Genomic DNA, 18,298 nt, shown 5'->3' on the forward strand with positions numbered 1-18,298 from the left:
GGTCGTCTTGCCTGACAGGTAACAGGCCAAGTCCTTCGACAGCTTGCCATCCTTGCGCCAGCTGAATTTCAACTTGGGGGTTATGTCCGACGCCGCAGGGTCGCTCTGGGTGCGATCGAGGGTCGAGCTGGACGGTTGACGGAAGGTCCGCTGGGGCATCTCAAAGTCCCACGAGGCTGGCGAGTTCCATGTCTTGTGCTTGTAACGGACGACCACTTGCTGGTCAGGGTTGTAGAGCTGGATGGTGAATTTCGTTGGGAGCATGGGTTCTGGGGGCGGAGGAATCCCGCCATTCTGGCGGATTGCTTCTTGGGATAGGGTGGGTTGAGTCCATTCTGGTATTATGAGGACCTCCCCGAAGAGAATGTCTGGAACATAAGGATCGTACAGGGCGACTGCGTAACGGTTCTTGAACGCGGGGTTGGATGGGTCGGCATGGCGCAGGGAGTATGCGGGTTCGGGTTCGTTGCCGTGCTGGCAGAAGTATAGAGTCGAGAGGTGTTTATCGTCCCTGCCATTGGACTTGAGGAAGAATGCTAGAACGAGACAGTCAGCACGCTCTCTCTCCAGTCATAGTGATTGAAGGCACTGTACTTGGGAGGTTCTCGTCCAGCATCCTGGCTGGACTGGGTCAAGCGCGGGCGCTGCTGCGATAAGGATCTCAGCTCATGAAGCCAAGCTTACAGCACTCCGGAACAGTCTCGACTTGTCGAGACAGCAGAGATACCCCGGGAGAGAACGGTGGTAGATAGAAAGAAGCATGTAGGAGCATGACTGTGCATATGTACTTCCGGTACGCAGGCGTTGATCTTGGATGGCGCACGGAGACGCCGTGCGCAACCAGGGAGCTTGTCATAACGATCAGCCGTGTCACGGAGACTGCGCCACGGTTGCCCCGCTCCCCCAAAAATAGTGACTCTTGGTGAGCTTGTGCCTTTTTCATGCGAACACATCTCTTGTGATGACACGGTCTCTGGCGCTTGAGGGCAGATCACAAGAGGTCCTGTGAGAACAGCACCCGCGCTCTTCTCCGCCGTGCATACAGGTCCCATTTGTGCTCTACTACTAACGCTTCACAATGGAGCTTCACCTGCAAGGAACCGCCTCTCGCCCCGTCTGCACGCGTCACGGCGGACCCTGAGGCTGTGCGAGAGTCGAATTCTCGATCTCCATATCCGTGCTTGGCATGACTCCGGAGTTCGATGAAGAGTTTGGGGCATCGTCGCCCTATGAGTGGCTCGTTCGTATGGCGGCCCCATCCGTGCCACGCGCAGTCAGCTTGGATGTCGATGGAGATGCCGAACGTCCAGCTCGTCAACGCTCCTACAACTCGCGTTCCAGGGATGATGCCTCTTGGCATGAGGATTTGCACTGCCTGCGGCTTCATAAAACCCCGCTGGGACGCGTCACTGCAGTCGTTTCCCATGAGACGTCGTCGGGCTTTGCCGTGGAACGGCCCTCGACCGGACAATGATATCCGCCTCGGTTGAGTTGGATATTGCTGCTCTCCAGCAGATCAACATCACAGCCATCTTCCTGAGAATCATCAATATGGAGAAGCTGACTACCTGGCATGTGGAATAGAATCAAGCGGATGCGATGTCGTTGTTTAGCAGCGTCCCAATTGACGATCTCCAGACAAGCTTTTGTCTGCCGCTTTGAATGGAAAATCTACCAAGTCTGTGATATTATGTTTTTCATTATCTATCCATTGTGATTATAATATCCCGATACTTCTGCTCCTATCCTTTGTTTGAATTTTGATATACACCTGAAAGAAAACTGATTGCAGATCATTCTGCCACATAAACTGGCATACGGAGGATTCGAAAACCAAAGGTCCACAAGGGTTTCACGTCAATGCAATCACATGGTCAAGCATCTCGCCTACTCTTGGCAGCATCTTCCTGCTTGAGCCTCTCATTCATTGCCACCATGTAGGCTGCCGTGTTCTTCATCGTCCACAAAGTATAATGCGCCTGTACTTCGGCGGTCGAGGCTTCGTCCAAATATCCCTCAACGATCGATAGACACTCGTTCTGCCCAGTTACAGGGTACGTGAGCTGGACGACCGACTCGGGATGGAAAAAGGCCACGTCGTCCCTGAGGAACGCCGTCCGGAGAGGCTTGTTGTGCGTCTGTGCCCGGAGTTCCTGCTGTTCTTCCATGCGATGATCAAAGATAGATACGAACTCCTCCAGATTGCGCTCCAGGGTGGGATCGTCGACACTGAAACCCCGGCCATTGTTCGTGAGGATCGGGAGACAGACATAATGGAACCGGTTCTCTCCAACGACAACCATTTTCCGCCACTTGGCGCAAATGGCTCCAAACGCCTCACTCTCCAGCCGGTATCGGTCGGGATTCCTGTTGCCTGGGAGTTCGGGCAGGGTGTGCTGTTCGAAGTACGGCACGCGTAGCAAAGCACCTGGGGGAAAGGGTCCCCTGTAGGCTTGATATCCGTTCAGGGAGTCCTGGGACCCCTCCTTGTGGTATATACTGCTTTTCCCACCGAGACTGGGTGATACGATGGAAGATAGCCTCGGTGATCCAACAGAGGAGCGTCTGCCAACTCTGTAATGGTAAGAATTCCGCCGCTCCACGGGACCGCTGAATCGACGATCGTCTCTTCGTCCCTCACGCAAACTTGAAGAACGACCGAGTCCCAGCGCTCTCTGCGCAGGAGTAACGAGTGGACTGTACTTCCCAAATGCGCTGTGGCTTCCCAGGGTGGTATACTTGTATGTGGTGCACCCATGCATGGTGCGCCTCCCATAGGTGATACACTTCCCATATGTGGTGTACCTCTCCAGTTTGGTGTACTCCACTGTGGAGCCCACAAGCCCAAGTGACGTCTGCAATGGTCAGCCATTTCTTTGCGCTCCTTATACCTACCTGAACGGATAATGGATGGTAAACTTGGGTTGCAATTACCGCCAGTTCGTATGAATAATAATAATCGAAACCGCCTGCGGTCAGTAAGTATGTGACTCACTCTCTGTTTACGGAACGTTCTCAAAGGTAAGAAGGTGAAGAGAGATATATAGCTATGTCGTTATCTGTCCAAAGAAAAGAAGATATCTTCGCTCTATAAAGATTAAGAGATCAAATCGAGGAAATAATATAACCCGAAATCGATAGGAGATGAAATGAACTGGAATATGATCTGCAATTCTTGCTTGCTTGCTTATAAGCACTGAACATAATGAACTGCTCTTCTAATATTCTTCTTTGTCCCGTCTTGTTCTCGATACCTCATTGTTCCGCGTTCGATGAGTCGCAGACAAGGGAACGAAAGAGAAGGGGAGAAGAGATGTAGCCATTTGGGGATGAAGCTTTTGCTAACAGGTCTGTCTGTCATACATGGAAGAAGAGGGATTGATTTTTCAAGACTCCATTGATGATCCCGTTCCTTCGGCTGTCACGGCTTTCGTCGTTTTTGCATACGTGTGGTATTGATAATATAATATCTGTGCCGTGGCTGATTCTTTATCTATGCCCAAGTCTCGATCTCGGTCTCATTCATTGTCTGGCTAGCCGGGAAGATTCCATGGATAGTTGAAAGCCATGTACATGAAGGATACGTGGACTCCATAAAGAAGGTAATATAGATACTGGACTAGATAGATAGATCTAGATAAGCAGGTACTATCCAATTCAGGTCCAAAAATCTGCACCTTACAACTACCAGGCAGCGTTGACAATCTCGGAGCAACTGGGTTGTTATCGCAGGTCATAGATTGACCGATCAGTGATGCTGGTCGTATACTATCAGGTACGTACACTGTTATCAGAGAAGGCGTTTTTGTCAATAAATTGGAAGTCTTGGTGGAGTACTTGAAATTCGAACTAGACCAGCTTGCCGAACTGTGAGTGGCTGATAATGCACGCTACATTTCTCAAACGTCAAAGATCTCTCAAAGACATGCTGCTTTGAGCGATCGGGATGAGCCAGATAAAGAATGCGAGGTCGGGCCGGAGATCGTATCTAGCAGGCCGACCCAGCGCTACCATGCCTCGTGACAATCACTCGGCAGGATACCAGAGCGTCTACTTCTACCATCCAAATCGTTATTAACAGTCGAGTTGCACGGGTGACATGTGCAATGTTGATATTAAAACCGTTCGGGAAGCCAAGGGACATCCAAGATTCCCGAAGTCTGCAGTCGACCGACCGACCGAACGACAAGCATTCCATTGCCCACATGGCCCCTCAGTTACCACGGCAAATTCCCAGATGTTTGGTGACACAACACTATAACAGCATACTATCTTTTTCATTTCGTTTTCTTACTAGTGTGAAAAATGACAGGCACGACAGGTTTTGGGTGCTGTTGACCGGCTACTCCTCCTCCCTGACACCTCGCTTGCTAAGGTGCTATGATAATATCATAATATCAGAGATGAATTTTGCCCTTAGCGGCCTCCACCATGTGGATGACCCACAGCAAAGGTTCCCGTCGATTGAATTGTTTACAAAAGCTTATACGAGATAAGGAGAATGCTTGGACACATTGGAAAGGGTATTACGAACCACATACTTACACGCAGAATACATGATCTACGCAGGAGCCCTTTGATTTAAAACATGGCTGTTGTCTCCCCAACATCCCTCCTCCTCCTCCTGAGAGGAGGCACCGTGGCCTCACCATCTATCATTGACTGAAAGCTGGGTTTGTAAATATCGTTATTTTTGAACCAGCTTTCACCATGCTGTCTGGCCTCGGGATTCTTCTCAGTTTCCTTTCTCCTTCGGTGATAGCAGCCGCAACTCCTCTACCGTCACGGTCTGTTCAGCAGCAGAGCCAATATGACTACATTATCGTCGGAGGTGGCACAAGCGGTCTTGTCGTCGCAAATCGCTTGTCTGAAGACCCGAATGTGTCCATTCTTGTCATCGAAGCTGGTGACTCTGCGCTCAACAACCCGAACGTGACGGATGCCAGCGGCCCTGGGCGGGCTCTCGGGTCCGACATTGATTGGCAATATGAATCGACGAGTCAGACCTACGCGGGAAACCAGCCGCAGGTCTTTCGGGCTGGAAAGGCTCTTGGAGGGACGAGCACAATTAATGGTACGTATCTAGATGGCATCTTTCTTAGCCAAGTATCTACAGTACAGACTGCTGATGATAACGCTATTACAATATAGGGATGGCTTATACCCGTGCGGAGGATGTACAGATCGATGCATGGCAAGAGATCGGCAACGATGGATGGAACTGGACCAGCCTCTTCCCCTATTACCTGAAAAGTGAAGACTACCAAGTGCCCAACAGTACTGACGTTGCGGCAGGCGCTTCATTTAATCTGAAATATCACGGTTTCGACGGGCCTTTGAAGGTGGGCCATCCACCGAAGCAGCCAAGTGACCTTCCCGGTATCTTGAACAGCACGTACCAATCCCTTGGTGTTCCATGGACAGCTGACACCAATGGGGGCAAGATGCGCGGATTTAACTACGTCCCTTTCACCATTGACCATGCCCAGAACGTCCGGGAAGATGCTGCCAGGGCGTACTATTGGCCCTTTACATCTTTAAGGTCCAATATTGACGTCCTCACCAACACGCGCGCGGACAAAATTGTCTGGAAGGATGAGACGCCTTCGAACGAGACGTCCTGTTCGAACAGGACAGCTGTTTCAGGAGATGCCGTTGCTGATGGCGTTCAAATCACAGCAAGCAATGGTAATACCAGCGTAATTAAAGCTAGCAAGGAGGTCATCCTCGCAGCGGGATCCCTCAGGTCGCCTGCTATACTTGAACTTTCTGGAGTTGGGAACCCAAGGTGTGTACCATGAGCCAAAGCTAAACCTGGAGGATGATCTAATGAGAATAACTTCATGTAGGATCCTAGAACAGTACAACATCACCGTCAAAGTCGAACTGCCCACTGTAGGCGAGAACCTGCAGGACCAGATGACCAACGAAGCATCCGTCTCGACAAACTCAACCTTGACCGGATCGAACTCAGCCACGTACGTCTCCGCCCCCGATCTCTTCGGCAACGCAACATCTTCCATCGCCACCTGGGCCCAGAACAACCTGGCCGACTACGCATCAGCCGCGGCGAACGCGAGCCAGGGCTCCATGAACGCTACACACCTGCAGGATCTGTTCCAGGTCCAGCACGACCTGATCTTCAAGAACCACATCCCCATCGCGGAGATCGTGCTCTTCCCGTCCGGCAAAACCGCTCTCGCGATGTACTGGGGGCTTCTCCCCTTCGCACGGGGGAGCGTGCATATCAAGTCCGACGACCCGGCCGAATACCCAGCCGTCAACCCGAACTTCTTCATGTTCGACTGGGACACGCAGCAGCAGATCGCGGCGGCCAGGTTCACGCGTCAGCTGTTCCGGACGGAACCGTTGAGCAACCTTGTCGTGAACGAGACCCAACCTGGGCTGGAGACGGTTCCTGAGCAGGCACCTGATATCGTCTGGGAAGATTACATCAAAGCGAACTGTGAGTTACTTCTCCTCCCTAACTACCTACCTAAATCTCCTCATGGTTCTATCAGAACACTCCCTAGTCTCTCTCTGGAAATGATTTATTAACAATGGCTACACACGTACCAGACCGCTCCAACTTCCACCCCGTCGGCACGACGGCCATGATGCCGCGGGAGAAGGGCGGCGTCGTGAGCGACCGACTCATCGTCTACGGCACCAGCAACGTCCGGGTCGTCGACGCCTCGGTCTTCCCGTTCCAGGTGTGCGGCCACCTGACCAGCACCATCTACGCCATCGCGGAGAAGGTGTCCGATATGATCAAGCAAGATGCTGCTGCCGTTTGAGTCACAATTTCTCATGGAGGGAGATGATAATAATGATGATTATCAATCTTGGTTATGTGATGATTATGATATTCGGTACATAGAGTTTAGGGTTTGATATGTACAGATGAGGTTGATTTCTTGATCTAGACGTTTTTTTTTGAGGATCATGACGGTTGGATTTTTATCATGTAATGGATGATGAACATGGGTGGTATTTTGCTTTTATTTTTTTGTCTTTTGCTTTATGTATTCCTGTCAGGTTCAGACAAGCAAAACGATTCTATTCTGAAATCTATCGTCAACAACTCATCTTGTCTTTCTATCATCTTCAGTCTAATAGTCTTGAAAAGAGAGGAGAAAAAATCCAGCCCATCAAAAAAATCCAATGCAAAATAATACCTAAATAGAACAAAGAAAAAAAAATCATAACAAACAAAAAAGGAAGAAGAAAAAAGAAATCTCTATACGGCATATGTCCATCACATCCCATCTCCCAAATCCTTACAAATCTAAATCCTCGCCCCACCAACCTCCTTCCCCTGCGGCACCTTGGCGGCCTCCCTCTCCGCCACACTGAGCTGCAGACCCTGATCGTCCCACCCCTGCAGACCCAGCTTGTAGAAGACCTTCTGCTGCTCGCGGGACGGCGCGGGCCCCTCCTTGCCGCGGCGCCGGCGCGACTCGAGCGTCTCGACGAGCGAGGCGTTGTCCCCGTCGAGTGGGTAGCCCTCGAGGTCCTCGGTGTCGTGGCTGTCGGTGAATTCGTAGGTGCGGAATTCGGTGTTGGTCCAGCCGGTTCCTATCGTCGAAACAACATACACGTTAGTATCTGTTTTCTTCCTGTGTGGGATGGAGGATGTGGAGGGAGGGGGGATATATATATATATATATACCCTGGTAAACGCTACTATCCTCCCAATCCTCGGTGAAGTAGTGCAGGAAGCCGCCGTGTGAGACGAGCACGATCTCCTTCTCCGGCCGGGCCTTCAGCCAGCGACGGGCCTCGCGGGCGCGGTTCTTGATGGCCTCGGAGGTTGGGGCCCATTTTCCAGTCTGTATCAACACCGGTACGTCAGTCACCCTTTTATCAATTCCCAGATATCTGGAGACAAAAGAAAACAGACCTTACTATTCCACCCCTCCCCCACGAGCCCCAAATCCACCGGCAACCCTTTCTCCTCCACCAGCTCCTTCCTCAGCGCAGCAGGCTCGCTCCCCGTATCGCACGGCACGTCGCTCGTCTCCTGCGCCTCGGGGATGGCGATCAGCTTGAACCCGTCACCACCGGTCTCCTTGTGCTTGTTGAACACGGGCTCGAAGCTCAGCAGGGCGGTGTAGATGGTCCGTCGGAGCGGGGAGGCGGTCACCAGCTCGATGCGGTCGTGGTAGGGGAAGGTGTCGCGGAGTTTGCGGCATTGTTCCTCGCCGAGTTCGGTCAGGAGGGGGTCCGGGAGGACGTGGTTGGCTGTGTTGAGGTTGTGGAAGCCCTGGAGTGATGGAAGAAATCGGGGTGAGGATCAGTATGTGATGTTGGTGTTGTTGGAATTGACAGGTTGTGATTTTTATTACGGAGGAGCATTGGGATGGAAGAGGAGGAGGCGGACCTGAGCGTGGCGGACGCAGTGGATGATGGGTGCCATCTTTAATTTTCCCTGTTTGCTTGCTGGCAGCTAGTCGTGGTGACTTGCTGGAGTCGGAAATAATTTATCGATCGGTTGCACGAGAGAGCGCCACGGACGCGGGGTAGTGGGGTTGATAATTGACCGATGAAGTCGAGATGACGGACGGGGAAAAAAATGAATTGAGGAGCAGCCCGGAAAGCAGGTCGTCTCTTTTTTTTTCAGTCGAGGGAAACGGACAGGAGATATATATACGAGGTCTATCTACAGAGAAAGAATGTCAGGCGAAGCGCAACCCGAAGAGTCATCGCGGTGAACTGGGTCCAATCATCCCGGCACACGCTGCCGCCGATCCAGGCACCGTGTCGCCCGAGAAGGGCAGGTTCTCCGAGTATGACTCCTACTCACTCATAGAATAAACACTGGATATAAACTCTATGTAAATCAAAGATGCCTACGAGGCAGATAACACCACTTCCATACCAGAGAGGAATGGCGTAAAAGATAAAGAGATGCCCCCCATCCAGAATACAGACGCCTCGTGCCAATGGATATCAAGTACCTAGCCACGTTCAAGCAACTCCAAATCCACGCGCGTTCTCCAATGCCTTCTCGAGCTTCTCCTGCAGCACAGCCCTCGAGGAATACTCCGGAAGCAGCAGCCGGCCAAAGCACGTCAGGCTGGTCGGGAGGCGCTGCCAGATCGTTAGTGAACGGGCACATTACGAAATGAGAAAGAAAAGGGATGCAACTTACAGTATCACCCACGCCGTTCTTCTGAATGACGAACATGATGCTCGCGATGCCGTTGACCGGTACGCGGTCACTCGCCGTCACAAACTCCAGCAGCCGGCGCTTCTTCTCCTGCGGAAAGCGCTTCACGATGTGCCAGAAGTCCCGCACCACCCGGTGAGACGCGCTGAAACCGCCTTCGTACCGCGCGTGCTGCTCCAGCTCCTCGATGTTGATCTCCTGGATTCCCTCGACCACGGTCTTCAGCGCCTCCGGGGTGAAGATCGACAGCGCCGATCGGTCCAGGCAGGTGTAGAACCCCCGTGCAAGAGCCTCGTACTGCGGCCGGATGGACTTGTCCGTCAACCAGAAGATGTAGTCTTTGACGAATTGCTGCCGGTTCTCGTTGGTCACCAGAGACGCCTCGGGGGCTGGCTGGCTGGGAGTCGCCAGAGGGGCGTTGTAGTCCACGCCTTTGAGGATGCCCGTCCGGAACGACTCTCGTCCCGGCTCTTCGTTCTTTGGTAGCATGGAGATGCGGCTCTTTCGCCCGCCGTGCCCAGGCCTGTCTGATCGGGAGCTCGAGTAGTCCGATAGGTGGCTTCGGGCTTGGCCCCGTGGTTTGTCAGGGTCTGGGGCCGGCCAGGGTGCGTCACGGCCGACTCTCTCCATGTCGACGGTCTTGATACTCCCAAAGGCCTCGAAACTAAACTCGTACGTCCGCATGAAAATGTCACCCACGTCTCCGTTTTCCCACGTCAAGAGATCCTCCAAGCCCTTAGCGAGCTCTGGCCAGCCATCCCGGATATGATCAAGATGCTTCACCTTCAAGCCTAGTAGTTTCCGATACAACGCGACGGGAAAGTTGACGGGGAGAGTGAGGCCGTTGTACACAGCGAGAGACATAAGAAGCCCAAGCAGCTCGAATTTGTACAGTGGCTCCAATGAGCATGGCTGGAACCAGGAGATGCGAGTCCGACTGTCGGTGGTGAACATGCCGAACGCCGGACTCAACGCCTCCGCCATGACGACTCTGAAGAACTCCTGCTGCACTCCGCCATGGTCCACACCCTCCTCTCCTTCGTCCATCCCCATTTGGACCTTCAGCGGACGCAGCAGCTCGCGCTTCTCACGTCGCCAAAGCTGGTTGAGAGCATCTGTCAGGACGTTGTCTCGTCGCACCACAAGAACGAGGTAAGTCGACATGGACGTTCTCAGTCTCCCCAATAAACCAACCTCGTCCGGGACAGGTATCGTGCCGAAAGCCGTCTGGGTGACATGCCTGGTTGCCGTCATAGCTGCCTCGTAGGATTTGGACATTGTAGCGTAGTTGAGAGCACGGAAGTAGATTACAAGTGCAGATGGTGGGAAGAGGAAGGGATACGACAGGAGATGCATCGTCCTGTTGTTGGACAGCGTGCCCAGCCACTCTACCGGCATCTCCATCGCGTCTAGTCGCTCCGATAGAAACGCAGTGTGGAAGTCCTCTGGCTCGAGACCCAGTCGGTTCCGATCTTTATACATCGACGCCAGTATCTGTACAGCGCCGCCAGCAGCACTGCACTTCGCCATCTCGGGCTTCCCGTCCCATTCCTTGAGGAACAATGTTCGAAGCCACTCCACGATCAGAGCACACGCGCTCGGTGACCGGGAAGTCTGCAGAGGGCTGTCCAAATCTGTCTCGCCTGCCGTCAGACTGTGATGCTCCATCAAATTGTCCAACACCAAATCTAGGACACTAGTCTTCCGCTGCTTGGGGGTGTCAGACGTGTATATCTGGCGTGCTTTTGAAATCTCGTAGAAAGCCAACCGCGCGGTGAGAGCACGAACTAGGCGACCGACGAGTCGGAGAGCCAGCTCATGTTCGAACCTGTCGGTAGTGTCTGCCACCAGACTGCAACTTTCACGAGGGAGTTTCCGCATGGCGGCGTCGGGCATCACGGTCCCCGCGGCACGCATTTGGAGTATGCTTTTCCATGTCTGTACGTCTAGCTTGGGAAGAGAGCTAATCAGAGCGAAAAGGACCACCGTTGCTATTTCCGCGGCTTCAGCATCCGATACAGGTTCTTCGTCTGATAAAGCAGGAGATCGAGATGGGATGATGGGTGCCGGAGCAGGAGTACCCGATACCGAACCATTGTGCGGGCTTCTCGTAGGTGTCGACAACTCCTTTGGGGGAACGAAAAGCCGCTCCAGCGCGCTCCAAAGACTATGCAAGGCAATATCCCAGGGACAAATGGTAAAAAGACGCCGGAGGGATGGTTCTACCTGTTGCATGTCAAGGCGGGGATTGGTCGTTCTGGATTCTCCCTCATTGTTGCTTGTTGACTCTCTCCTGAAAGAGCGGAGAATGTGCTTGGTGCTGCTCAACACGTAGAAGACACTCTGCGCAACAAATGGAAACGCCTGGCGCTGAACGGGAGTTGCATAACGCCACTCGGAATCGTCGAAGCTACCCCGCAATTCCCTATCAGCTATCTCCTCCTTCCACTTCTGCGCATCTTCGTCGGATTCCAGCATCATCTGACATAGCCCATCGATAATTTTATTTGATAAATGGGTTATGGTCTCTATAGAGGCGGTGGTTTCGCCTTTCCTGCGTTTACCCTTGCGTCTCCCTTGACGTCTATCAGCAGCCAGTGGTGTTGTAGTTGACTGGTCCTGTACGTCCAGATCCTGTGACTGGGATTCATAACGGTGCGATTCCTTCAGAAGTTTCGAGCCATCCCACAAAACACGTCTATGCTTCTTTTCCTCCGCAAAATAGACACCATTGAGGTCTCCATTTATGCCCCGGTGCTTTTGCGGTCGATGCTTTAACGCCGGTGGAGAGGGCAGTCCGACGTATGCGCTCGTGCTTGAAGGTGTATTCAGTGAGAGCTTCCCAGCGGACTTACGATCTTGACGCGTCTTTTCTTCCATGCTCGACCGTGGACTTTGACGCCAATGTTCCATATCAGTTAGCGACAATCGCTTGACCTGTTGTCCTGGCAGCTTCAGCTCCACCGCCGCAGGCTGAGAACCGGCATGCCGCGACGATGGAGTCTGGAAGCCGTTTCCTACTACACCATTTGAAATAGCGGCTTTATCTCCATTTAGGTGGGGTCTGTGCGTGGCTCGACGCTTTTGACCATGGGGAGTCTCTGTCGGCGTTTCTTGGTTGGATCGCCGTGGAGAAGGTCCTCTCCCCGAGTGATCGGGCTCGGAGTCAAACGAGTCCGGCGATCTGCGAAGAGGCAGCCATTCCACCATCCGGAGAGAGAGCGTATCGAATAAGTTCTGCGTAAAGGACTTCGGGTCCTTCATTTTCTGTGTTGCCGGGCTATCCCGGCCCGGCACATCCCCATGCTGCCCTTCTACCTCATAGGTTATACCTGTAGAAGAAAGGCCCTGTGCTTCTTGGGTGCCAGTGTCCCCAGTTCTTGAAGTAAGATTACCGGTCTGTAGTGGCACCGGTCTACCCGACACATCCTCAACCCCTTTCCGAGTTGTCTCCGGGCCGCGATGGGTGGATTCTGCAGGAGACTCGCGAGCGTGGAGCGCAGCACTTCGTCGTTTCGACCGGCGCACGCCGTCCGCAGGTGGAAAATCCGACGGCAGTCTCGGAGGGTTGCGGCAGAGACCGTCTTCCGCATTGTCCAGGCTAGCCAGATAGCAAGCCAGCGTCCGGGCGCTTAGCTCCGTGTAGTTTCGAAAGGGGCCTTCAGCCACCCTTTTGCGGTAACTGAGGCAGGTCGGGGTATGACAGTTTGGTTCCTGACAGCCATAGAGAAGCTGGTTTTTGTATCTAGTACCACGGATTGTTAACTACCAAGCTAGACCGAAGCCAGACACCTGGTGACCTCCACACTTACTTGCGCACCAGGAGATTGAATTGCCTGCGTCGCTCGTCCTTGTTCCATGGCAGCACACAGGCGGGATCCGAGACACTGACAGTGTTCTGGACAATGACCTCTGGAGCATTTGGCGGCAGCTTCGACCGATGGAAGGGTGGCCTGTCGATGCCGACAGCTGAGCGCGCGGAGTCCGGAGGGCTCACAGAGCCTCCCCGCAGTCTGGTCATCTTAAGAACACGTGGGGCATGTCTGAACTGTCCGACTACAGATGGCACGAAGGGCTACTACCGCAGTGGACGACAGAGGATGCTGTGCGGAGGATGTACCGCACGAGATGTGTTGTGTCCTGGCTGATATCATCGGGCTCCGTCTCCGCCACGGCACGTCGGGGCCGGGGTCTAGTCCCGATGCGGCAAGGCCGCCTTGGCCCCGGAAGAAAGAAAGACCGCGCGGGATGCGCTAGGCCCGATCGAGACAGAAGCTGATTAAGCAGGCCTAGGGCGGGCTGGGCGCGGCGGGACGTCATCGCCACCGCCGCAAATCGCACTCAGCAGAGACTTTGCTCATTTTGTCCCGCAGTCCCGTGGATCTCCAACATCAGCCCAGGCACTCGACGGCTCTCCGTTCGTCTTCCTCCTCGAGCCTTGGGCGTGTCTGCCTCCGCGTTCTCTCCATCATACAACCCGCTTTTATCACATTGCATACTTGTACCCCACCTGATTATCAATCAATCACGCACAGATCATCGATACGGATATAGTATCGATATCCCGCCACTTCCCCCGCTACGGGTTCAGAAGACTTCATTCTACTCGAATCTCCTTCTGCGCGCGACACCATGGCGACAGTTGCTACTCAGGTCATGGGGCAGGCCGACGTGCCTTCGACAAACCTTCCGTACACCTGCAATACCTGTCTTGTCGCCTTTCGCAGCAGTGATGCCCAGCGGGAGCACATGCGCAGAGATTGGCAGTAAGTTCTCCATCACTATGTTCCTGACGATCCGCAATGTAGGCGCTAATCTTTCTTCTTCTCCAGTTTGTACAATGTAAAGCGTCGTGTTGCCTCCTTGCCGCCGGTATCCCATGAAATCTTCACGGAAAAGGTTCTCACAGCCAAGGCCAACTCCACTGCCGCCGCTGCCAAAGCATCCTTCGAGAAAACTTGCGCTGCCTGCCAGAAGACATTCTACAGCGAAAACTCGTTTCAGAACCACGTCAGAAGCTCGAAGCACAAGCTTCGCGAAGCCCGCCTGAGACAGTCCGGTGGCCTTGCAGACGACACTTCGTCCGTTATGAGCTCGGCATTTTCGCTCGGAGAGCCCATCAACAGGAGTACGCCTGCAGAGAAGGATGACGAGGTCTCCAAAGTTGCGGACGGCCTGAAGACGAGCACCATCGAAGAGGAGGAAGAGGAAGAGGATGATGAGGAATCTGCCGAAGAGGAGTTCTCCGCGTCTCGCTGCCTCTTCTGCAATTACAACTCCGCCGATCTGCAGTCCAACGTGGACCACATGTTCAAAGGACATGGCATGTTCATTCCCGAAAAGGACTACCTTGTTGACCTCGAAGGCCTTATTCGTTACCTATATCGTAAGATCACCGAGAACAATGAATGCCTGTACTGCCACGCCATCAGAAACTCTGCCTCTGGAATTCGGACCCACATGCGCGACAAGGGCCATTGCATGATCGCTTTCGAGACGGAGGACGAGCAGATCGAGATTGGCCAGTTCTACGATTTCACCAGCACTTACTCGGATAACGAGGACGACACGGACACTCCTGCGGAGGGCGGTGTTAAGGTATCTGGAGATGATGTCGATGACGATGGCTGGGAAACGGAGAGTTCTGGATCGTCGGTCGATTCAGACGAGACATATCACCCCTCCCAGCCTATCCTCAAGTCGGACTTTGAACTGTACCTGCCATCTGGCCGCACCGCTGGTCACCGTTCTCTAGCAAGATACTACCGTCAGAACCTGCACAACTACCCTACCGCTGAGGAGCGGATCGCCAAACAGCTCGCTATAGAAAACGGTACCGCTGAACCGGAAGAGGAGGAAAGAGGTCGCAGCCACCAGCGCGCCGTCATCACCCGTGCCAATGGTGGTATGGGTATGATTGGAGCTACTGCCACTCAGAAACGGGAGGCCCTCAACTCCGAGAGACGAGAGAGAACCCGCGCCCAGCGGGAGGAACTCAGGTACACCGCCAAGGTGCAGAGGGCTGCCAACCACCAGAAACACTACAGAGTAAGTGATCTCATCACGTCGATGGCTCCTACTGGGCTTAAACTGACTCTGCAACCAGGACCCTCTCCTGCAGTGAACGCGACAGGACTCGAGTCCGTTGGACTTGGTCCTCAAAAAAGACCATCATACCCACGGTTTATGCATTATCGAATGGCGAATGGACGACGCGCGGCGGAAAATCCAAGGTTTTCCAGATTCATGCATTTTTTCTTCGACATATTGTCTCATGGTGCTGATCAGACGAGATATCCTCGATCGAGGGGTTTGTGCTCACGGTTTCTTCGTTTGCAGTCATTTTAAAAGGGTTTGGGTGGTTTTGGTTAGACCTCGGCACAGCCCGCCCGTGGGCGGTGGGAGACCGCCCGTAGCCCGCCCGTCCGAGCCCGTAGGGCAGCCACCGGCCGCCCGCTCCCGCCCGGGGTGCCCGCGTAGGGCCGCCCAGGGCGGACCGTTTTGGCCCATTTGGTGCACAATTCTCCCAATTTGGAAGCATAACTTGATGATTCACCTGATAAATTACCTGTTTTTTACGCCTGTTCCAGTTCCGTCTACACTGGGTGTTGATATTCTCTACCCCCGCCCTGAAATTGAATAAATAATGCTTGTATTTAGATTCCGCATACCCTAATTATACTAGATGCTTCCTGGTCTCGAAGCTAGATAGTGTTGGTGGTAGGTTATTTACTGAATTGGTGCAAACACGTAACTTCATGCCAGAAATATATTTGAGCACCAGAGGTCTATACCACCGCCATTCTCCCAAAATCATCAATATTAAAAATGACTTCTTTCTTCGTTGCTTGGTTGATTTAACTGTGCTAATAGATAATTCAGTATCTAAGTTTTTTATTTTTTTCTATCAGAAAGCCCAGTTTACTAATATAAGCTGGTTTAAAAGTCCCTTCAAAATTCACACCTCTTGCTAAAAGAATCGCAAAGGCGGGGGGACCCCTATCTCACGAATATTTCTGAGGAGAACGGGCGGCCCTGGGCCGCCTGCAGGCAGGTGGCAGTATAATCCAATTATATCACATAGAATATATAGCGGTAGGTTTATTTTGTGATAGATCGATCTTATCATATAGGTTGACTAGGATGGACAGCCCCTCAGGTACTTAGCTTGCTTGCTTGACTTAGAGAAAACTTGGTAAGTCTCCTGATTCCTTGTTCACTCACGTGAGACTGTCAGGTTACACTCATTATGTCTCAACAGTCTGATATCTACTCCTTGTCTCTCTACAAGGGTGATCCTACAGCTACACTTACTCTGCTTCCTACTCTCACTGAGACTCTTTCTTTGTCCTACATCAATTCTGACAGCCCTATACTGTTTACCTCCGAGCTGCATATTAGCCAGCAGTCATTTATGTCCACACCTGATTCTAACTTTATTCAATCTCTTTCAATTCCCTCAACTCTCACGCGTATTTGGCCTAATTGTCTCGCTGAATTTGTCCTATACACCAGTATGGATAAGGAGGTATTTGTCAATTGGTGGCTACAGACAACATATGGAAAGAGACCTGAGGCAAAAACATTTAACTGGGATTGAACTGGGCATCTATCTGATGTGTGGAAACACTTTGATCAGATTGCTTCTGCAACTGATGGTCTTCCAAAAGTGAAATGTCAACAATGTGGCAAGATTCTTGATCACCCAGGACATACTAAAGTGGGAACAAACTTAATGGGTAGGCATTTAAAGGGGGAAAAGTGTCAAAGGGCTGCTCAACAAGCTCAGCAGTCTAGTATTTGATGGCTTATACAAGATGAGGTAAGTTAAGCCTTAAGTAGGATATTCTATACTTATAAGTCACTAGGCTAGTCGACCTTCAAAAAGTAATCAGGCAGTCAGCAAAGAGGACTGGGAAGAAGAGCTGATTAATACAATTGCTATTCTACAGCTTCCATTCCAGATTGTGGAGCATCCACAGTTCCAGAAGTTTATACAAGTATCTTGTTCAATCACATATTTACCTGAATTTCCTTCTATGAGGACAGTTGGTCAAAGGCTTCAAAGTATTGTCAAGGAACACCAACAAAATATCCTTCAGAGGCTTCCTCTAGGTGCAAAGCTCTCTATTGCTCTTGACTGCTGGACATCTCCATTCCAACAAGCATTTATGGCGGTCACTGGTTACTTTATCAATGACAACTGGAATTACCGGGAGATCTTGATTGGCTTTGAGCCACTTCATGGAACACATTCTGGTGTGAACCTAAGTGCTGTGCTTCTGGATCTGCTACAACAGCATCAGATTGTGGATTAGGTACTCACAATTACCACTGATAATGCATCAAACAATAACATATTAATGTCAAGTATTCAAGAATCTGTCCAGTCACTTGACCTTGATGATAACACTGCTATTATCCGGGTTCCATGTATCACCCACATTATCCAACTCAGTCTCAAGCAGCTTCTTGGTCAGATAAAAGCTAATCCTAAAAACAAGACAACTGAGATATGGTCAGAAGCTCAGTTGTAATTGGTTCGTACAAGTGCAAGGCAACAAAAATGAGAGATTGTTGATACCCTTAATAAGGTTGGCAATATCATTGATCTAAATACTTTATATTACTGACTCTCTGTAATCCTAGGTTCACAACTTGGCAATCTACATCAATGCAAGTCCTCAACACTGCGAAGCATTCTGTAACCTTCAAAGAGGATTACCAAAGATAGTTCCAATTCAAGATGTGAAGACTCACTGGAATTCCACATTCTTAATGCTTCATTATGCAAAAAGGTTGCAGTCCACATTCAACAAGTTTTGCTAAGAATATTGCCTTCAAGACCTGACGCTTGATCAGGAGGAATGGCGCCAGATCAAGTATCTTCTTTGGATCACTCAGCCTTTCTTCAAGTTCACCACTGTGTTATCCAAAACCACTGATGCGACTATCCATATTATCTTCGATATTTATAACCAACTTTTTGAACATCTGGAAAAGTCTACTCAGCAGCTACAATGGAAGAAAGTCCCTTGGAAACAGCTAATGCTAAAGGCACTAGGCACTGCAAGAGACAAGCTTGCAGATTACTACAGCAAAACAGATGAGATTCATGGCGATCTC

The 18,298-nt window shown here is 51.7% G+C and overlaps 6 protein-coding genes across 6 annotated transcripts in view; 2 read left to right on the forward strand and 4 right to left on the reverse strand.

The window, feature by feature from the left end:
- Nucleotides 1–1,426, reverse strand: part of VTN00DRAFT_4852 (uncharacterized protein) — a gene marked incomplete at both ends in the record, with an annotated part of 2,533 nt that extends 1,107 nt beyond the window's left edge. Inside the window, 3 exons of the mRNA XM_069431320.1 lie at nucleotides 12–536; nucleotides 685–848; nucleotides 1,071–1,426. Of these exons, the coding sequence (XP_069290367.1) occupies nucleotides 12–536; nucleotides 685–848; nucleotides 1,071–1,426 (1,045 nt within the window). The remainder of the gene's footprint in view (nucleotides 1–11; nucleotides 537–684; nucleotides 849–1,070) is intronic.
- Nucleotides 1,427–1,874: 448 nt separating this feature from the next.
- Nucleotides 1,875–2,762, reverse strand: VTN00DRAFT_4853 (uncharacterized protein; the record flags this gene model as incomplete). The annotated part of the gene is made up of 1 exon (XM_069431321.1): nucleotides 1,875–2,762. The coding sequence occupies one exon, from the start codon at nucleotides 2,760–2,762 to the stop codon at nucleotides 1,875–1,877; it is 888 nt and encodes a 295-aa protein (XP_069290368.1).
- A 1,948-nt stretch (nucleotides 2,763–4,710) lies between these two features.
- On the forward strand, nucleotides 4,711–6,797 carry VTN00DRAFT_4854 (uncharacterized protein; the record flags this gene model as incomplete). Its single annotated transcript, XM_069431322.1, has 4 exons — nucleotides 4,711–5,074; nucleotides 5,152–5,788; nucleotides 5,850–6,466; nucleotides 6,580–6,797. The coding sequence occupies 4 exons, from the start codon at nucleotides 4,711–4,713 to the stop codon at nucleotides 6,795–6,797; spliced, it is 1,836 nt and encodes a 611-aa protein (XP_069290369.1).
- Nucleotides 6,798–7,288: 491 nt separating this feature from the next.
- VTN00DRAFT_4855 (uncharacterized protein) lies at nucleotides 7,289–8,419 on the reverse strand (the record flags this gene model as incomplete). The annotated part of the gene is made up of 4 exons (XM_069431323.1): nucleotides 7,289–7,578; nucleotides 7,673–7,832; nucleotides 7,904–8,266; nucleotides 8,384–8,419. 4 exons carry the CDS (start codon nucleotides 8,417–8,419, stop codon nucleotides 7,289–7,291), a joined length of 849 nt encoding a protein of 282 aa, XP_069290370.1.
- A 551-nt stretch (nucleotides 8,420–8,970) lies between these two features.
- VTN00DRAFT_4856 (uncharacterized protein) lies at nucleotides 8,971–13,193 on the reverse strand (the record flags this gene model as incomplete). The annotated part of the gene is made up of 3 exons (XM_069431324.1): nucleotides 8,971–9,093; nucleotides 9,155–12,917; nucleotides 12,985–13,193. The coding sequence occupies 3 exons, from the start codon at nucleotides 13,191–13,193 to the stop codon at nucleotides 8,971–8,973; spliced, it is 4,095 nt and encodes a 1,364-aa protein (XP_069290371.1).
- Nucleotides 13,194–13,804: 611 nt separating this feature from the next.
- Nucleotides 13,805–15,296, forward strand: VTN00DRAFT_4857 (uncharacterized protein; the record flags this gene model as incomplete). Its single annotated transcript, XM_069431325.1, has 3 exons — nucleotides 13,805–13,938; nucleotides 14,005–15,220; nucleotides 15,279–15,296. The coding sequence occupies 3 exons, from the start codon at nucleotides 13,805–13,807 to the stop codon at nucleotides 15,294–15,296; spliced, it is 1,368 nt and encodes a 455-aa protein (XP_069290372.1).
- Nucleotides 15,297–18,298: the final 3,002 nt, after the last annotated feature.

Source organism: Thermoascus crustaceus (genome assembly GCF_041956765.1).
Source record: "Thermoascus crustaceus strain CBS 181.67 unplaced genomic scaffold VTN00scaffold_2, whole genome shotgun sequence".
NCBI classification, from domain to species: Eukaryota; Fungi; Ascomycota; class Eurotiomycetes; order Eurotiales; family Thermoascaceae; genus Thermoascus; species Thermoascus crustaceus.